Source organism: Zingiber officinale, chromosome 4A (assembly GCF_018446385.1).
Source record: "Zingiber officinale cultivar Zhangliang chromosome 4A, Zo_v1.1, whole genome shotgun sequence".
Lineage (NCBI taxonomy): Eukaryota > Viridiplantae > Streptophyta > Magnoliopsida > Zingiberales > Zingiberaceae > Zingiber > Zingiber officinale.
Genome location: NC_055992.1, coordinates 54,406,745 through 54,427,088, shown reverse-complemented (window position 1 = coordinate 54,427,088; position 20,344 = coordinate 54,406,745). Strand labels below are relative to the sequence as shown.

Sequence of the window (20,344 nt, the reverse complement as noted above, 5' to 3'; positions counted from 1 at the left end):
TCCTTGCAGATTCAACTCTCTCTGCCTCCAATTCTACATGACATGAGACGTCAGTGAAAGTCTTGATACTCTCACTATGAGTTAATCTGGAAGTCATCGAATAACTACTTGAACCTATTGTTCATCAGTCAACTCATGACCAGCAGTTTTAAGCTCCCGAATCATGTTCGACATCTCCCTGAGGTGTTGAACCATTGATACATTCGGACGCTTTTTGTAGCTGTCAAACTTGATTGTCAGCTGGCGAAGCTTGCTCAGACTTACTCCACTATATTTTTCTTTAAGGGCTACCCAAACTGCATGAGCCGAAAGGTACGACTCATACTCAAAAGCTAAGTCGTCTACCATTGAACTAATCAATATGCCCTTTGCAATGGAGTCTTTTTTCTTCCATGCCTTATAGACATCAAGATCTCGTCTATGTTGTGCAGTGGGACCATCTACAGGTATTTCCATAACCTGATTTACATCCTCTAGAACTTCTTGTTCCTCAAGTACATATTGTATCTTGAGGTGCCAAATCTTATAGTTATTCCCATTGAGTTTTTCACCTTTGTTGAGTTCAGCTATTATGTTTTTGGTTGTCATAATCTATCATTAATAAACACATTATTTAGTATTCAGTGTAAATCATATGCATGCAATTTATGATTGACTCAATATTATTTTCAGTTGATTTACAAAATCAAATGACAACTATGTTTTCACTCATCATTCGTATGACTAATCAAATTAATATTAATCAATTTTATTACATACATCCCAACAAATGAACTGATCATTTTTAATATCATGAATTGTATTATTAAATAAATTAATCATTTAATATATCATGATTTCTTTAATTAAATGAGCTAATCATTTAATACATCATGAACTAATCATAATCATGTTAAGAAAACATCGTAAATAAATGAACATATCATTAACATAAAATTATGTTGCATATTGTTAACATATAACTAACTGACATGAATGAAATTGACTAACATTGTTCATACATAATGAAAATAACATAACCCTAGAACACTAGATAGGCAACTGCTACTCCTACTAGGACAGACACTAGTGCAATGACCAAAATAATCCCTCTCATCCTGAACTCATTTGGGGTAATCTCAGGCAAGACAGCTTCAAGATTCTCTATAGGATCCTCCACACACTCTCCCAGATTCTCTTCTGATTCTTCAGGATCTTTTGAATCCTCTTCGGATTCCTCTGGATCCTCCTCTAGATCTACAGGACCTTCTGAATCCTCTTCAGGATCTTCTGAATCCTCTTTAGATTCCTCTGGATCCTGTTCTGGATCTTCAGGACCCCAATAGTCTGAATCCTCTTCAGATTCCTCTGGATCCTCCTCTGGATCTATAGGACCTTCTGAATCCTCTTCAGGATCTTCTGAATCCTCTTCATATTCCTCTGGATCCTGCTCGTTCCTTTGGATCCTGCTTTGGATCTTCAGGACCCCAATAGAGATGAAGTAACTGTCTGCACATCTCTGAATACGAGATGTGCCCATCATAATCATCCCAAAGTTGGAATGCTATCTGCCTAAGATTTTCCGGCAGTGAATAGACTAGAGCCCATCTCCTGTGTGTGTCTTGGACTGGAAACTCTTCTCGCTCGAGTTTCCAGAACAATCGATCGAGCCGACCAATAAGTCATCCGAGTCCTTGAACAGGGTCAAAATCAAGCTCCTTAATCTCCTCCCAAAGCTCATGTTGTCGTAAATCACGACTAGCCATCTGAAAAATTGAAAATAAATAAGTCAGTACAAAACTGACTAACCAGTACAAAACTGGCTTATTTCAATTTATACAGGCATAGTACCAACATAATAAATCAAGAAAAACAAATCTTCTCGATTTTCAGGAGTTTAGATCGACAATTAGAACTGATCTAATTAGTCAGACCCATTGAATCGGTTGATTAGTGATCCAGATCCTAAGCTTGCTCCATTGTCCTTAATTAGAACAAATCTAATTGGATAGGGATTTTGTACCGATGTTCTGTTACTTTTAATCTAAGTCCATTTCTACCAATTTCAGACTTATTGATCAAACTCAGGTCCGTTTGATCAAACCAATGTCCATTGGTTTAAGTCTAACCAATTAGAACACATCTAATTGTTTTAATCAAATTTGACCGAATAGAACAAATCTGGTCATTTGATCATTTAATCAACCCAAATTGATTTCGGGTTTGGATCAAATTGGTTCAGTTAAATCAACTAATAATTTATACTTGAACCGGATCTAAATGGACCAAAATTACTCTAGACAATTTATTATAAATGGTGAATTAATTGAAAGTAATTTTCAATTAATTAACGCATGCGAATAAAATTAATTGCATTAAATAAAATAACTAAACATGCATATACGCATTTAAATCATGCATGAATTAATGAGAAATTTTAAATTATTTCATAAAATCTTTTGTTTTTTTTTTAAAAAAAACTTAATCATATTTTGCTTCCACCTCATTCTGTGAACATATCACAGTTCATTTTTAATTTGAAAAAGTCAAAACAGAAACTTGATATTTATCTTTTTCGTTTTTCTTTGTTACACAATTCCGTGTGTAGCGTTACACAATTCCACGTTGCACGCTACACGCTGCAGATCGCACGCCGACCATGCTGCACGTCGTCTCACCCACAACAGCCAGCCTTAGAGCGACAAACGCTGGGCAGAAACTGCAAGAGGCCACCTCAATCTTCTGCATGCACGTTGCACACGTCGTGCATGCTGTGCATGCCACCTTGCCCGCGACGAACACGGGTTGCAGAGGTGTCCATGAGCACTCCGCCGGCCAACCTTGATGTTGTCGCTGGACTTGGATCATTGCCGCCATCCATCATCGGAGACAAACTCCGCGGATGTTCCTCGAGGCATACGACATCACAATTTCACTCGGCTACAGTAAAACTAGATGGAGACAAACTCCGTTCAGGGCAACGATGATAATCCCTGATCATGACTCAGTCATGATTTCGCCCAACAAAAATGAACATAACCAAGCCATAATTTTGATTCAATGCAGAGATAAGGATTTAGGAATTTATCATGCATTTAGAACTAACATAGCTCTGATACCAATGTAGATAATTCTAAATGCATGAAAAGAGGAATTAAATTAAAGTGGCAAAAACTTATAACGATCTCCCGCAGATCCGCAATGGCGAAACTCGCTGTTGGAAGAGCGATCACAGGATTGGAAAGCCCTCCGTAATTCCACAAACCAAATCCCACCACCTTGAATATTCTCCTCGCTTACTCTCGTCTCCAACCCACGAATGATCCTTGGATGCACCCCCTTTATATAGGAAAATAAACCAAGGGCATAATGGACTTTTCCATTATGAGTAGTGGGGAACGTGGGCCATGTTCCCACATCCCCACTATCCCCATTTCCAACAGATTCCACCTTTTGCTACCATTTATTGGAAGTAAATTACCCTAGGCTATGATGCAATGGAAGGATATTCAGGTGTCATCTAGGCACTTATAGTTCAATTTTCAATTACGACATATTTGTAGGGATTTTTTTTCTCCAAATGGGAAACACAATTAAGGGAAGTTGGGCTTCTAAACCGCTCGTCGCGAGCACTTCTCGATTTATCCTAGTGGCCGATGAGAAACTTCTATCTGGTCGGGTCGGTCGTCACAGACTAACCTGGTTAATTTTTTTATACTGGAAGTAAATTTAACTGAGTATTAGAAGTAAATTTAATTAAGAGTCTTACATATCTAGGTTCGTTTTTCCAAGAAGATGATGATGTTGGATTGTAAGAGATTGAGAGAGGAGGGATGAATCTCGACGTTTTTAAAACTTTTCTTTTCTTTCGTTAAAACTCGAGTGTGTAGTGGAATAAAGTAAATAGAAAGACAAGAGACAAGCTTATTTTTACTTAGTTCCAGGGGCGGATCTAGGATTTTAAGTTTGGGGAGACCATATATCAAGTGACGAAATTAAAATAATTATTAAATATATTATATAATAATAATCCTTCCTAACTTTCATGAATAATATATATTTAATTGAAATATGAAAAAAAAATAGTCCTCTAAGGATTCGAACTTGAGAGGTGCGTTTGAAAAAAAATTATACATACCATTAGACCAATAATACATATTATATTTTAAAGGGGCCAAATAATATATATACTAAACTATTTTTAAAAAATTAATATAAAAATAATATTATTTAAAAATTTTGGAGGGGTCGTGGCCCCCTCGGGCCATTAGGTAAATCCGCCCCTGCTTAGTTCGGGATCTTCGACGACTCCTACTCCAAGGTCCGCGATTGTCGATTGCTTTCATTAGGCAATCTACTAAATGATCAAATGATATTACAATGAGTACAATATGCAAGTGAAATAAAGTATATTGACAACAAATCAATACAAGATGAAGTGTAGGTTATCGGAAGCCTCTCGATGTTGTAGTAATTGCAGCTTGCAAGAGCAATGAATGAGCGTAGCAAAAAAAATCAGAAGGCAGAAGTTTATATAACTTAGAGCTCGAGGGTTTCTTTTATAGGTCTCGTTTCGTCAACTGATAAAGGGTTTTGTCGACTGAACCTATTCGTCGATTGATCCTTCTATCTATCAACGGATCCTCTATTCCTTCCTTGTTTACAATAATCCAATCCATTCAATCATGAAAATCTCGTTGTTTCATTGAAGGATCAAGATCTTTTCGTCGATTGAACCTTGGTTTTCCTATTTGCTTAGAACTGATATGTCCAATCCCTGAGATCATATTGTTCCATCGACTGATGAGATTTTATCCGTCAACCGAATAACTTTTCCCTTTTGTACTTTGATTTGAATGTCACTATTTTAATATTTCATCGATTTGTCAACTGAACACATTTGTTCCAGCGACGGAACCTCATTTTCTACAAAACAGTGTTAGTAATATCAACAATAATTACCCTACAAAATATAGTTAGAACATAAACATACATAGTAAGATTAATGCAAATATAGTATGCATGAATGAGACAGTAATAACTGTCTTGATCTCAACTTATAAATCTCCTTTAGTCTTTTCAATTGGATCAATACCTAAGGTTTATCCTTACCGAAACACGACCTCACCACACTCCCTCCCAAGAGCCTACCTCACTTACCTGCCAAACATCTAACCCTCCAAAACTATACTTAGGTTCACTAAAATCTGTTGGTCTGGTAGATCGCATGTGGTCGACCGGAACCATTCGGTCACACATACTTGTAGTTCACTAGCTTCTCTAAGGCTTCTCTAGCAAGGCATCATTACTACCCAAGTGACGAGAATATCAAAATCTGACTTAACCTGTCTATGCCTATTATCTTGTATGACTCAGTCTCTCTATCCTTGATATCTAGATTGATCAATGAGGCATAGATCATGTCATCCTCTTATCAATCATTGTGTTTCTTCATTCCTAAGTAGACACACTCAATCAAATAAGCTCAATATCTTATATTGACTAATTTGAATATGACCATGTATTTTGTGTCCTACTTAATCAAAGAGCCTATAGATATCGCTTCCATTATATGAAAGGGGTAGATCCCATCTACATCACTCACATCCCTCTGCGTAACTTATTGCATACCCAGTGATCGACTTTATAGTCCACCTTGTTATAGGTGGTGTTTGATGATACCAAAGTACACAACTCCTTATGTAGGGAACCGTAGTGACTTTAAGGCTAAGGACTATTCATACTAATAGTCACTATGAGAATGTTTATAACACTCATATAACAATCCATGAAACATCTCATGGCCAATCAATTCAATACATATTCTCTAATATATACTCATGTGTCAACGTGATATCTCAAAACAAATCAGAAATGATTTGTTACAGATGCAACAAGAAGGAGCATTTCAAAAATGAATGCCGAAGCCGAAAGGAAGAAAGTCCCAAGTCGATAAGAAAGAAGAAAGCCCTCCAAGCGACGTGGGATGAGACATCCTCCGATGAATCCGATACAGAAAAATTGAAGTACTCCGACCATCTTACATTTATGGCAAGAAATGAAGACTCCGAATCTGAGGAAGATTACTAGTCTGAAACCGACACCAAGTTCGACGTTGAGTCTGAGAGAAGCCACAGATCTGAATCCGTCTCTAAAGGTCCAAATATGGTAACGATTTATTCAAAGTCAAATTTGCTTAAAGTAGTTAAATGTTTATTTAAAAAATTATCAAAATTTGAAAAATAAAATAACTTGCTACTTAAGGAAATAGACCACTTTAAGAAGCAAGTTAACTTGAGTGACTCGACTAACCAAGTTCAAGTCGGAACTTCAACTCAAGTTGTAAAACTTGAGGAAGAAAATTCTAACTTAAAAGGTCAAGTCGAGCGACTCAAGAAAACGTTGGAAAAGTTTAAATTGGGATCCAAGTGTCTAAACATGGTACTTGAATCGCAACGATCTGTGTACAACAAATCAAGACTTGGCTATAAACCAAATAAAACAAACAAACCATATTTGTCCCTAATTAGTCAAAATATCAAAAGTCAAGTCTAAGCATGAGTTCCAATAAAACATTTAAACAAACCAACTAAATCAAATCTCTATTTTATCCCTAAGAGTCATATTCACTACTTAGATAGACCATATCTAAGCTATTACTCAGGAGGAGCAAGTAGAAAAATGGTTCAACCAACTTGATCAATCTACCTTCCATGATTAGGACTAGGTTTAGTTTACTTAGCTTATAATGGTTAGTTAAAAAGGTTTACCCAACCCTATAACATAACATCAGAATGGATTGGGATGATAGTACGTCAAGAAAGTTTTGTCGACAGCATGTCTAGGCTGAATCTTGTGTATTCTACCTGGTGCACTAGACTTAGTGAATCTGACCGAACCTACCCTAGTCAAACATAGGCTAATTAGACCAAAACCTAGTATTAAGTTCTTTGGACAGGACTATTTTGGAAAGTATTCAGCAAGTGGTCCACCGTTGATACACAAGAAGGTCATATGCCTCGTCACTGAACTGAAAACTTATCCTTAGGAAGCATGCTTGATTAACCAAAAGCTAAGTTTGAATGTAACATGAGTTTAATAACCTTTTTCAAATTCAAATTTAAAAAAAAAAATAAAAATAAATTAAAAATACAAATTTAAAATTAAAATAATAATAAATTTTAATATTAAAAAATATATTAATATAAAAAGGGGTAAATAAAAATTAAAAATTTAAAACTTAATTAAAATTATTAAGATTACTCAAAAACTTAATTAAAAATTATTTTAAAACTTAATTAAAATTATTTAAAAACTTAATTATTTTAAAACTTAATTAAAAAACTTAAATTACTTAATAACTTAATTTTAAAAAAAACTTAATTAAAAATTATTATAAAACTTATTTAAAAACAAAATTATTTTAAAACATAATTAAAACTTATTTAAAAACTTAATCATTTTAAAACTTAATTAAAACTTATTTAAAAAACTTAAATTATTTAATAACTTAATTTAACAAAAAAAACTTAATTAAAAATTATTATAGAACTTATTTAAAAACAAAATTATTTTAAAACTTAATTAAAACTTATTTAAAAAACTTAATTATTTTAAAACTTAATTAAAACGTATTTAAAAAAACTTAACTATTTTAAACTTAATTAAAATTATTTTAAAACTTAATTATTTTAAACTTAATTAAAATAATTATTATTTTAAAAACTTAATTAAAATTATTTAAAAGCTTAATTATTTTAAAATTAATTAAAATTATCTAAAAACTTAATCATTTTAAAACTTAATTAAAACTTATTTAAAAAACTTAATTATTTTAAACTTATTTTTAAAAAAAAACAACTTAATTATTTTAACAACTTAATTAAAAATCATTTTTAAAAATTATTAAATTTTTTTAGTTTCGTCGACCGAACGACCTGTTCGGTCGATCGAATAAATAATACGTGGTAAATTGACCATGTTTAATGTTTCGATCGATCGAAGTCATTTATCGATCGACCGAAACAGTAAATTATCATTGTATTATTCAATTATTCGGTCGACTGAACCTCGGTTCTATCGACCGAAAACCTAATTTGAATCTCAACGAGAGTAAATTTATCGGTCGACCGAACCGTGGATCGGTCGACCGAACGCCGGCTAACAAGTCTTAAAGGACACCGAATTAAAGGTATCGGATGACCGAACCCCTTATCGGTCGACAGATCCAGCTCTATTTATACGATGCTCGGGCAGAACCCAAGCCTCATCCCACTCTTCTCTTCTTTGCCTTCTTCTTAGATTTCGACGCTTTCCTCGCCATCCATAGACATCGCTTAACATTTTCAACCCGATAGCATTGTCTTTTGTCGGCATAGTTACAATCCCATTCTTTGTTCTAAATTTTATCACAACTTGTGTGAACTTGACCCCATCACTATAGGACTAGAGTTGCAACCAGAGAAATGTTGTTTGATCTTGATATGTTTCTTAGGTTTTTATGAATCCGGCCTTCAGTTAACCGTATCTTTTTTAGTGCTTCCCTTCTCGACACATTACCTGCTCCTTTTTCCCATCTAACTCTAGATCTTATGTATGCCGATTTTTTTGAGGGGGCACGTCCTAAGAAGATGTCTACTATACCATTGAGTCCAAATGATAATGCCCTTTTTAAGATGATTGTATCATGTATTCATCCGTTATCATCTAGGGATCAGGGGTTTCTACATCATGTTCATCTTTTTTTGATGTACGCACTACGACACCATCTTGACTTTGACTTAGGGTACTGGATCTTCCGATCTATTATCTACTATTCGGGGTACACCACCTCGAATAAAGTCCACATAATCCAGTGCCATGTCCTCATTGCGTACATTGCTTCTTTAGGGGTAGGAGTTCACCGTGGTGGACTAATTGAGTTGTCTGACTTTGATCTTGTCGGGATTAGGCAGTAGTCTTTGGCTAAGATTAGGACTAGTGCCGAGGGTCTTGTGTATAAACGGGCCCATCCACATTACGTTCCACCGGATGCCGAGGAAGTTGCTGCTGAAGATGATCTGATTCCAGTGGAAGTACCTCTTCCACTGATTATCAATCCAGGATATTGCTAACGCCTTATTTTGATATGGCTCAGAGCAGTTCTCATGCACCTCCCCCATCGACTAGTGATTTCTTTAGTCGTCTTTGAGATGACATTTTTAGTCGATTTGACTCCTTAGAAACTAAGATGAATGATCAATACACCTCTCTCCAAGGATAAATTGTAGACATTCGTCAGGAGATGACAGACTGTATTGATGCATTAGAGAGGGAGCAGCGTAGGATGTTTGATTATTTTTGAGCTGATGATGTGGATGAGGATGAGTGACCTCTGAAACGATTATTTGTGACTTGTACTTATGGGATACTTTGCATTGTGACTATGTAGTCTTTAGGGTACTAATCTTTCTCCAGTTGTTTTTTTATTGTTCTTTACATGTCGTTTATAGAATAGGTTTCTTAACTGATTTTTGAAAATATTACTTAGTAGTTTTTCAAATTATTTTTGTAAAAAATCCCCTTTCAAATTTTTTTATCTTTCTGGAATAACCTAGGTCTTTCCCGTAGAATTGCATGATCCTATAGTTTTAGGAGCCAATATCTCACAAGCACAGTAGGATCCCTTGCTTGTACAACCTAGATTGGATGTGATGCTTAGGACTTAGCCTAAGATTTCAAATGCTTAAGTTAGTGCATCGCTATAAATCTGGACTTTAAACAATATACATTGATCAGTTTGAGTTTACTAGCTAGTAACAACCTAATTAGTTCTAAATGCTCAAATTGACCAACCCGAATCAATAGCTACTATCTTATGCTAGTTTAGCTTAGTATAAAGGTTGGGCATTTCATTATAAGGACATATTTTTTAGTTGTTAAAATCATGCTTGGACTTTTAGGATATTATCGATTTTAGGGGGGCTTCACACTTAACTCTCAAAACCCTTTCTTTTCTTTATCAAAATATTTTGAAAATTATTTAGTTTTAAAATTTTTCATAATTTTATCTATACTTTTCAAATTTCTAAAGATTTTTATACTATACTATCAACTTTCAATATTTCTCCCTAAATATTTTTTATTTACCTTACACTTTTCAATAATCTAAATCGTAATTTTAACCTTGCTAAAATTTTTGAAATTTTACACCTTCCTAAACCTACATATTTTTTTTAATCATTTCTCTAGAGGTTTACTTTAAGAATTTTTTTTTTACCTTTACTTAATATTTTCACATACTCAAATTGTTCCTCATTTTGAAAACTTTACTTTACTAAAATTTCAAATGTATTTTAAAGTTTTGCCTTTAAAAATGTTTGAATCTGGTGCTCGTTTTCCCTATTTTTGATGTGTTTCAAAGGGGGAGAGATAGTGAATTCAGGGGGAGATGTTTAACTCAGGGGAAGAGTTAAAGTTCTTGCTTATTTTATTTTTGCATATTTTAACTTAACTTTGAACCTTAGTTGCTAAACATCAAAAAAGGAGAGGTTGTTGGTGCAAGTTGAACCAGAATCAAACCTAAGTTTTGATGTTGTTAAAGGTTCAAGTTAAGTCTTGTTGTGATCTAACAAGTTGATTAAGTGTGCAGGCTGTTTACTCAACCAAGAAAGACCTAGTTAGAGGCTAGGCAGGAAAAGTCTTAGCAGATCATGGAACCCAGGTGGAAAGACCAAGTTGGTCGAGAGGACCCGATACTTGGCAATGAGATCGAGAGGTCTAGAGGATCGAAGATCGAAAGAAAGTCCTGGCGAGCCGATCAAGGCTAAATGAAAAGTCCAAACATATCTGGAGGATCAAAGTTTGGCAGGTATGTTGAGGTAAACAACTAGAGGAGCGATAGTGAGGTCGTGTTCTTGAAGGAAACAACCTAAGGTCGCTGATCCAACTGAAGAAACCAAGAAGGTTTCTAAGTTGAGATCAAGATAGTTAAACTGTCTATTTTTACTCATGCATTAGATGTATTATTACTATGCTAACATCTGTTTAACAGGATTATTGTCTAACATTGTTTTGTAGGTTCGTCCTGATCGGTCGACCAAATGGAGGATTGGTCGATCGAACAAGGCCAACTCAGAGCAGATACAAGTTTAGACCAAAACAAAGTCTGATCAAAGATTGATCGATCGACCAAATCATATGATCGGTCGATCAAATCCTGATGACTCAACAAAGTTCAGATCGATCAGAAATAGAGAAGGAAACAATACTGATTGGTCGACTGAACAAATCATCTCATCAATGTGGCATTAAGTGCACATCTCAGCAAATCTCAACGAACAGGGAAGAATACTATTCGGTTGATCGAAAAGAATGATCAGTCGACCGAACCCTTAATGATCAGTTAATGTCGAAGATCGAATTAGCATCAGATCTTAGCGAAGATGGAAGGGAGCTGGTTCGGTCGACCGAACCCAGGGATCGGTCGACCAAACGTCGACGATTCTTATAAAAGTGAGCTCAAGGTCCAAGGCTGAGTAACGCTGTTTGGTTCAAAATTCATATCTGTGCAAGCTTCTGCTGATGGTGTTACTGCTCTACAACTCACAAGCTACTCCATTCAGAAGTGTCGACCAAGCTTCGTCTTTTATTATTGTTAGTACATTTATTTAAACTTGCATTGTACTTAAACTCTTACAAGATAGTAGGGTGTTACTATCTTACATATTGTACGCACTGCTTCTTTCTGAGGTTTTCAGAAAGAAGGATTTTAGTGGATTGCCCATCGGTGCGGTCAAAGATGGCGGGCCTTAGAGTAGGAGTCGACCTATGCTTCGAACCAAGTAACCGAACTGAGTATTTTATTTTTCACTGCATATTCTGATTGTTTTTAAAATACGATAAGAAAAGGTTTAAGCGCGATATTCACCCCCCCCTCTATCGCACTATTCCGATCCAACAGAACTAGATCAGGTTCACCTCAGCTATAAAAAGTGATTTACTAGCAACTTCAAAATACATTTCAGAACAACCTTCGCTCTTGCGCTCTACTCCAGAACGATTCAACAACGCTCAAACGCTACTCCGATAATCAATCACCAACTGATAATTCTCTTATTATCGGTAAACTTTATTTTTATTGCAATACTTGTTCTTGTCATTTCTGTATCCCATTTGTAATGATTTATCAAAACTATAGTGATTGCCCAATAAAAGTGATTAATGATCGTGGACCTTGGAGTAGGAATCATTATAGGCTCCGAACCAAGTAAAACTTGGATTTGTTAGCATTGTTTCTTCTTGTTTTTATTCCACTGCTTTTGTCTCTCGATTGATTTTAAACAAACGTGAAAGTCACGAGTGTTATTCACCAATTTGTATCAGAGCGGGGCCGCTCTAAATCGGTACAACTACCATTCAAGTATTCTTTTCATTGTTTTTTCACCCATTTTTGGTAAAAAAAAATTCTTACACATTTTTCATTTTTAAATTTTTACCATAAGTCAGAATTGGTCTAATAACCTCTCCTAACAATTTGTTAATTCATTAAATTTTTTTCTCAAAATTGGTGCAATACCACTCGAGCTGATTTTTCATCCTATTCTCCTACTGCACTACTAATCCAAGACTAAGTTTTGGAACAACTTTCATTATTTTTGTCTTTGCAAGATCTTAAATAAATGACCCATCAAGAAGGCTATAGTACCGTACGCCCCGCCCCTTTTCTCCAACGAGTATTTTGACTATTGGAAGGGCTGAATGGAGTACTATCTGAAGATCGAGGTAGAAATATGGATCATCATCCAAACAGGTTTCTCCCTACCAGTCGACGACATCGGAGCACTTATGTCATGCGAAAACTAGGACACACACTTGATGAAAAAGATCGACGTTGATGTTAAGGAGACTCGAGCCCTATAATGTGGACTAACCAAAGATGAGCTTAATCGAGTTGGACCATTCAACAACGCAAAGGATCTCTAGCAAAAGTTGATCAAACTTCATGAAGGAACCTTTAATGCTAAGGTATGTAAGAAATATTTGTTGTTAAATAAATTATATAATATCAAAATACAGAACAGAGAATCAGTAAGTCAACTACACACCTTGATCAAAGATATGCTCAATGAACTCCACTCAATTGGACATAAAATGGAGAATTGTGATATTATAAGGTATATACTGCAATCCTTTGCTAGGAATACCTTATGGACATCCATGGGAGATGCCTACAAGGTTTCCAAGGATCTTTCAATTATTAAATTAGATGAATTATTTTTTTATTTTGAGTTACATTAACAGACTAATGCATGTCTGACCGAGAAAGGTATTCATTTGGTTGTAGGTATAAGCAGGACTAAGAAATCAAAACTCAAATTCCTACTCGAACGCAAATTCAAATTAGAATTAGAAGACAACAAGGAGATCACCTATGAACTAGTCAGTCGAGTTCAAAAATTGCTAAAGAAGCAAAGGACAAGGAAGGCCCTAAAAGCAATGTGGTCTGAGTCATCAGAAGACTCTGAAGAAGAAGAAGAACAAGCTCAAGCAAACTTCCTTGCTCTACAGGTACAAGCTTACGCTGCCGAAACTGAGTCTGAGTCCTAGTCTGAAATTGAAATTGAATTAGAAACTGAGTCTGAAAGAAGTCACGAATCCATATCCGTTTCCAAAGGGCCAAATAATACTGTAAGTTCTCTGGTTGCTAGTACTAAAATAGATGAATTATAAAATTTAATTTCATACTTATTAAGAAAATTGGCTAAATCCAATATCCATATAAAGTTACTTCAAGAGGAGGTAACAACTCTTAAGAAAGTGACTAACCCAAGTCCCTTGACCGAGCCTATTCAAACTAGAACTTCAACTTAAGCCCAACAGCTTGAGGAAGAAAATTCCAGCCTGAAAAGTCAAGTCAAGGAACTAAAAGATACATTGGAACGATTCACTTTGGGTTCCAAGAATCTTAATCTGATTCTTGGAAAATAAAGAGTCATATACAATCGAACTAGAATCGGATACAAGGCTAGACATCGATTCAAATCTTACATATCTTTAGTGAATCGATCAAATAAAAAGGTAGTACAAGCATGGATCCCCAAGTCTAACTTGATTAATCAAGTTGGACTTAATAAATATTGGATCTCCAAGAATCAAATTCATTATCTTAATTATTTTGAAATTCAAACTTAAAATTTTAAATTTAGACTTAAATATTTTAAAATTCAAGCTTAAATATTTTAAAATTTAAACTTAATTATTTTAAAATTTAAACTTAAATTTTAAAATTCAGACTTAAATACTTTAAAATTTAAATTTAATTACTTTAAAATTCAAACTTATTTTGAAATTCAAACTTAAATTTTCAAATTCAGACTTAAATATTTTAAAAGTCAAACTTAATTACTTTGAAATTTAAACTTAATATTTTGAAATTCAAACTTAAAATTTTAAATTCAAACTTAAATATTTTAAAATTTAAACTTAAATATTTTAAAATTTGAACTTAAAATTTCAAATTCAGGCTTAAATATTTTAAAATTCAAACTTAATTATTTTGAAATTCAAACTTAAATATTTTAAAATTTAAATATAATTAGTTTGAAATTCAAACTTAAATTTTCAAATTTAAACTTAAATATTTTTCAAATTCAGAGATATTATTCTTAAACTTAAAATCAACTTCAAAATTAAGAGTAACTTCATCTCTCACAAACTCAGAAGCCTAACATATTTGATAATATAGAATGTGTGAGATGAAAAATAAAAAAAAAACTAAATAATTTTTTATTTTTAAACTTATGTTTATCATATTTGGACTTTAGGATCTTAGTCATTATTCAAGACATTAATCAAGGTATTAATTAAATTATTTAATCTCACTGTCCTTTATAAATTACTTAAATTTTTTAAGAAGGTGAGAAATAGGGAGTTAAGTTTTTGTAAATTTTCTTGTAAAGTTATATTTCGAAAGAAAGTTTATAAGTTAAGCTCTTTCAAAATCAATTACTTCTTTAAATTCTAAAAGAAATTCTTTTTTTTTTGCTATGTATTTAACTAAGTTTTTTAAAGAAAAATCTTTTCAAAGTTAAGTATTTAGCTAATTATTTTCAAAAAAATCTTTTAAAAGCTAAGTAAGAAATCCTTTTCAAATCTAAGTATTTAGCTATTTTTTTTTAAAAAAACTATTTTAAAGCTAAACACATTTTCTGAAAAGGAAGTTAAGTGCTACTTTTAGGAGGAACTTAAAGGGAAAAGGTTAAAATGTTAACTTTTCAAATTTAAAGTTTCTTAAAAGTTAACAACTTTTCTCTCTACTTAAAAGTTTTTTTATATATATCAAAGGGGGAGAAATGTATTAAAAATAAAGTAACAAAATTTTATTATTGAGAAAAAGTAAGTTTTATTTTTGAGAAAAAAGTAATACTTAAGGCGGGGAGTTAGTAACATTTTATTTTTCCTTGAAAAATGTTACTTAAAAATTTACTTGCTATTTGTTCTACATGCCTTACTATTTTGTATATTTTTACTTAATTTTGAACTATATTGTCATATATCTAAATGGGAGAGAGTGTTGACGCTAAAAGCACCAGCTAATCAAACTTGTGTTTTGATATTGGCAAAAGTTCAAAGTTAAGCTATGTTGTTGTTCTAATAAGTTGAACTAAGTGTGTAGGAAAGTCCTAAGTGATCTTAGGCAAAGGAAAGCCCTAGTTAAGGCTAGGCAGGTGGAAAGTCCTAGCTATGGTTAGGCAACAAAGTCCTAGTCCGAGAGACTGGGCAAAGTCTTGGTAGATAGAGGACTTTTGGTGAAATCCTAAGGTCGAGGATGCTAAGTGAAAATCCTAGGGGTCACGAACACTAGGTGGAAGACTGGATGGATTGTGGATTGGACGCCCAGCATGAAATCCTGAAGTCTCGAATGTTGAGTAAAAGTCCAGACGGTCTGGAGGACTGATCTAGTAAAAGGTGAACTCTCCTTAGAGGAGTAGATGAGGACGTGTTCCTGAAGAGGAAATAGTAAGCGTCAGTCTGACCTAGAGTTTCAGCGAAATTCAAAGTCAAGACCAGATAGTCCAGAGGCTATTAAAATTATTTTTTATATATTGTTTGTCTATTATTCTAACTCTGTTTTATATGAAGACTAACACTTTACAGGTTAGTTTTTTGCCTTGTTCGATCGATCGAATGTTGGGATCAATTGACTGAACCCCATAGACTAGGTCAACTCACAATGAAGTTTCAACCAAAGGAGTAGTCGACTGAACCTAGGGTTTAGTCAACAGAATAGTGGATAGACTGCAGGTTGATTAGACCAGGTTAATCGGACCAGATAAGTTGAGGAGCATTGAAGGTTCGGTAGACCGAACGACTAGATCTGCCGACCAAATGAAGACTTTATCAAAAGTGGCAGCATTTGGATGGAAGTGATGTGTATAGATTATATATACTTTTACGCATATTTTGACGCACATCTACTTATATTTCATGAGCATAATCTATGATTATTGTACTCTATTTCATCGTAATATTATATTTCCACTTCTTTGTCAGAGATCTGCTCTTTGTGTGTTTTCTTATTGACAGGACGCTATTTGGAGCGAAAACAACGTTGATAAACAATTTAGAGAACAAACAAAGACAAAGGGGCTTGGCCATGTAAAATCCACATTGTCATGCCACTTACCAGAGGAGGAGATGACCCAGCACTGTGGATTCCACACAGCCATACAATGAAGCAGAGAAGAAGATATCCCTAGCCATATGGATTCACATGATCGTGTGGGTTTCCAGAGGCAAAGTAGACTCTGGCTGTGTGGATCAACACGGTCGTGTAGATTTTCCAGAGCTGAAGCCGACCTTAGTAGTGTGAATCCACACGGCCATGTGAATCCACACGGCCATGCCACCGGACTCACATGATCGTGTGGGTTTCCAGAGGCAAAGTAGACTCTGGCTGTGTGGATCAACACGGTCGTGTAGATTTTCCAGAGCTGAAGCCGACCTTAGTAGTGTGAATCCACACGGCCATGTGAATCCACACGGCCATGCCACCGGACTAGACTGCGGCTGTGTGGTTTCACACGACCATGCCATTGGACCAGATTGTGACCGTGTGGTTTCACACGACCATGGCATGGACCGTACCAGGCCTGTGCCCAACACTATATAAAGAGTTTTTCTCCCCTTTTCACTTATCTGGGGATCTTGGATCCATCATGGATCTTGGATCTCCCCCTTGGGGGAGCCATAGACTTCATCCTCGCCAATTTTCACCGATCCATCCACCTCTAGAATAAGAGAACGCCTCCAAGGATGCCATGCTTCAAGGATATGCATTCTCTTCTCTCTCAATCCATGTTTTAAGTTGTAAATACTATATTTATCATCTCTTAGTTGTATCTCCCTTGTAATAGAGTAGATCTCTAGATCTAGGATGTAGGAAGTAATTATGATGTGATATGATATATGAACTTGTATTTGGACATTTTTCTATGTAATGATGTACTTACTACTTGTTCTGTGTTATGCCTTTTCACAAAATATGTGAATAGTGTAAATATGTAGACGTGAGAGGTTTGTCTCTATGTTAAGGTTGCTACTAGATTGGATAATCAGGGGATCCATTCAACTAGACATATTATGCCTTTAGTGACAGAGGACATCAATACTTATCCACTTTCTAGAGTCAAAAGATTTTAATATAGGGACTAATTCTTGTTAGGACATTCTAATTGGAGTGGATACTTCAGTACTACTTTTAGGAAGTGACTGTGTAATCTAAGAACGTATGACCTGGGGGTCCTAGTGATAGGGATTCCCTCTTAACAAGACTTCCTAGGTTACCTCTCTACTTAATGGCGTTAGAACTTAGATAGACTCTCCGGTGCAACCTACACGGGGGTTGTACTGGGCTTTAGTTAGAATCTCTACACGAGTGTAAGCATGAAGTTAGGTAGATGAACTTAACTAACATCGTTACAAAATCGAAATCCTAGCATCTATCATCCATCCCCTTCCAAGATCATCTCTTATTCCTTCTCTCTCTCCTTCTCTTTAATCTTTTTCTTACTCTCTCTCTCTCTCTTCCAACCAACCTTACGTTTGTCTAGGAATTCGCTGTGCAAAATCAACTAGTGCTTAATCAACATTCTCTATGAGATCGATATTTTTATTACTGATGACGTAGCCGTGCACTTACGACTTCATAACATGAAGCTGGGCAAATTCAAAAGATTTGATCAACTGAATTGCTGGATCGGTCAACCGATGAACGTCGAGTCAAACAGTGATCCCGAGATCAGTGGAACTAGATTAGGTTCACTCGGTTATAAAAAGGGTTCAACTAGCCACTTCAAAATACACCATTTTAGAACAACCTTCACTCTTGCGTGCTGCTCCAGAACGATTCAACAATGCCCAAACGCTACTCTGACAATCGATCACCAACTACTAATTCTCTTATTGTTGGTAAACTTTGTTTTTTATTGCAATACTTGTTTTTGTCATTTCTGTACCCCATATATAAAGATTTTTCAAAACTATAGTAATTGCCTAACGAAAGTGATCAACACTCGTGGCCCTTGGAGTAGAAGTCGTCACAGGCTCCAAACCAAGTAAAATTTGGATTTATTAGTATTGTTTCTTCCTATTTTTATTCTGTTGTGTTTCTTCCTATGTTTATTCTGTTAGCTAGAGCCCTAGAGCCAATCATTTGATGATTGTATTTTGGACTTGTTGTATCATATTCTATCTATATAAATAAAGACATTTGGATTTTGGTTATTATACTTACTTGTATTGGTGCCAAATAAACTAAGTATAATAATGTCCTTGAGTAGACAGTTCTCACCTATATCAATCGGTTAGTTGAACTGATAGTGAGATGATATAGGGAACACTACTCTTAATCATTCCTAGTCGAGTATTAATATTCAGGGACAATGTTAATGCAATAAGACTAGCATGTAGGTCAACTCGATGACTTGATCTCACAAGTCATGGATATAGAGATATCAAGTTGACACATGAGTATACATTAGAGAATGTATACTGAATGACCCGCCATGAGAAAGTATCATGGATCGTTATATGAGTGTCATATACTTTCTCATGTGGCTATTAGTATGACTACTAGTTCTTAGACCTGAAGTCACCATAGATCCCTACATAAGGAGTTATGTACTTTGGTTTCGTCAAACGTCACCCGTAACTGGGTGGACTATAAAGGCGATTACTGGGTATATAACAAATTATGCAGAGGGATGTGAGTGATGTAGATGGGATCTATCCCTCCTATATGACGGGAGAGACATCGGTATTCTTGATAGAGTGAGATCACGAAGTGCATGGCCATGCCCAAATGAGTCAATATAGGATATTGAGCTCATTTGATTTAGTGAGTCTACTTGGAGTTCAAGATTTAGATTGGTTAGAGGATGACACGGTCTATGCCTCACATTGACCAATCTAGATGTCTAGGATAGAAGGACACTTGTCATATATTGTGAGGAGTCACAAGGTGATGTTGGATCTCAACATTCTTGTAACTTGGGTAGTAATGATGTGTTGCTAGATACCGCTCATTACTTATACTCCTAAATGAGTTTAGGGCATTGCCAACGTTACAAGAACCTATAGGGTCACACACTAAGGACAATTAGATGGAGATTAGGTTCATATGATGAACCAAGAGGATTAGATTCATTTGATGAATCAAATTGGATTAAGAGTAATCCTAATTGGGCTAACTTGAGTTGGACTCAAGTTGATTCATGTGTTCAATGAGTCTAGTTTAGATTATGACTCATTGAATCAATTTAGTTAAATGAATTAGATTCGTTATATTAAGTTGGCTTGAATCAAATGGTTGGATTCGATCAACCATGGAAGAGATTTGGTCAAGTTTGACTTGACTTGAGAGGAAGAGGAAGAGTCAAGTTTGACTTGACTAATTGCCACATCATTAGTGAGATGGCAAGATGTGGACCAATGATGATGTGCCACATAATCAAAGTGTGCCACCTCATGGGAGTTACAACTCCATTCTCTTTAATGGCTACATTTAATGAGAATGGGGGTTACACCTTGGAGATGTGGCCGGCCACTTATCATTGTGAATGAAATTGATTTTTCATTCAAGGCATATTGATTCCTTCTTCTTCCTTGAGTTCTTCATGCTCTCTCCCTCTCCTCTTCTTGCCGTGACCTATCAAGGTGCTAGCACAACTTTGTTTAGGTCTTCTCCACCTAAGTTGTCCGTGTGGATACTTCTAGAGGACCGTACGCTTGACGGTCTAGAGATCCGGCATTTTGGACGAGCGGGATACGCGAAAGGCACGCTTCAAAGGTATAAAAATGTTTTCTTCCTTTGTAGATCTACTGT

At 35.1% G+C, this 20,344-nt stretch overlaps 1 protein-coding gene across 1 annotated transcript; it reads right to left on the bottom strand.

The window, feature by feature from the left end:
- Positions 1–280: 280 nt before the first annotated feature.
- Positions 281–9,140, bottom strand: LOC121972398 (protein SHORT ROOT IN SALT MEDIUM 1-like). The gene is made up of 3 exons (XM_042524074.1): positions 8,910–9,140; positions 1,104–1,498; positions 281–296 (listed from the first exon to the last, which is right to left on the bottom strand). The coding sequence occupies exons 1-3, from the start codon at positions 9,138–9,140 to the stop codon at positions 281–283; spliced, it is 642 nt and encodes a 213-aa protein (XP_042380008.1).
- Positions 9,141–20,344: the final 11,204 nt, after the last annotated feature.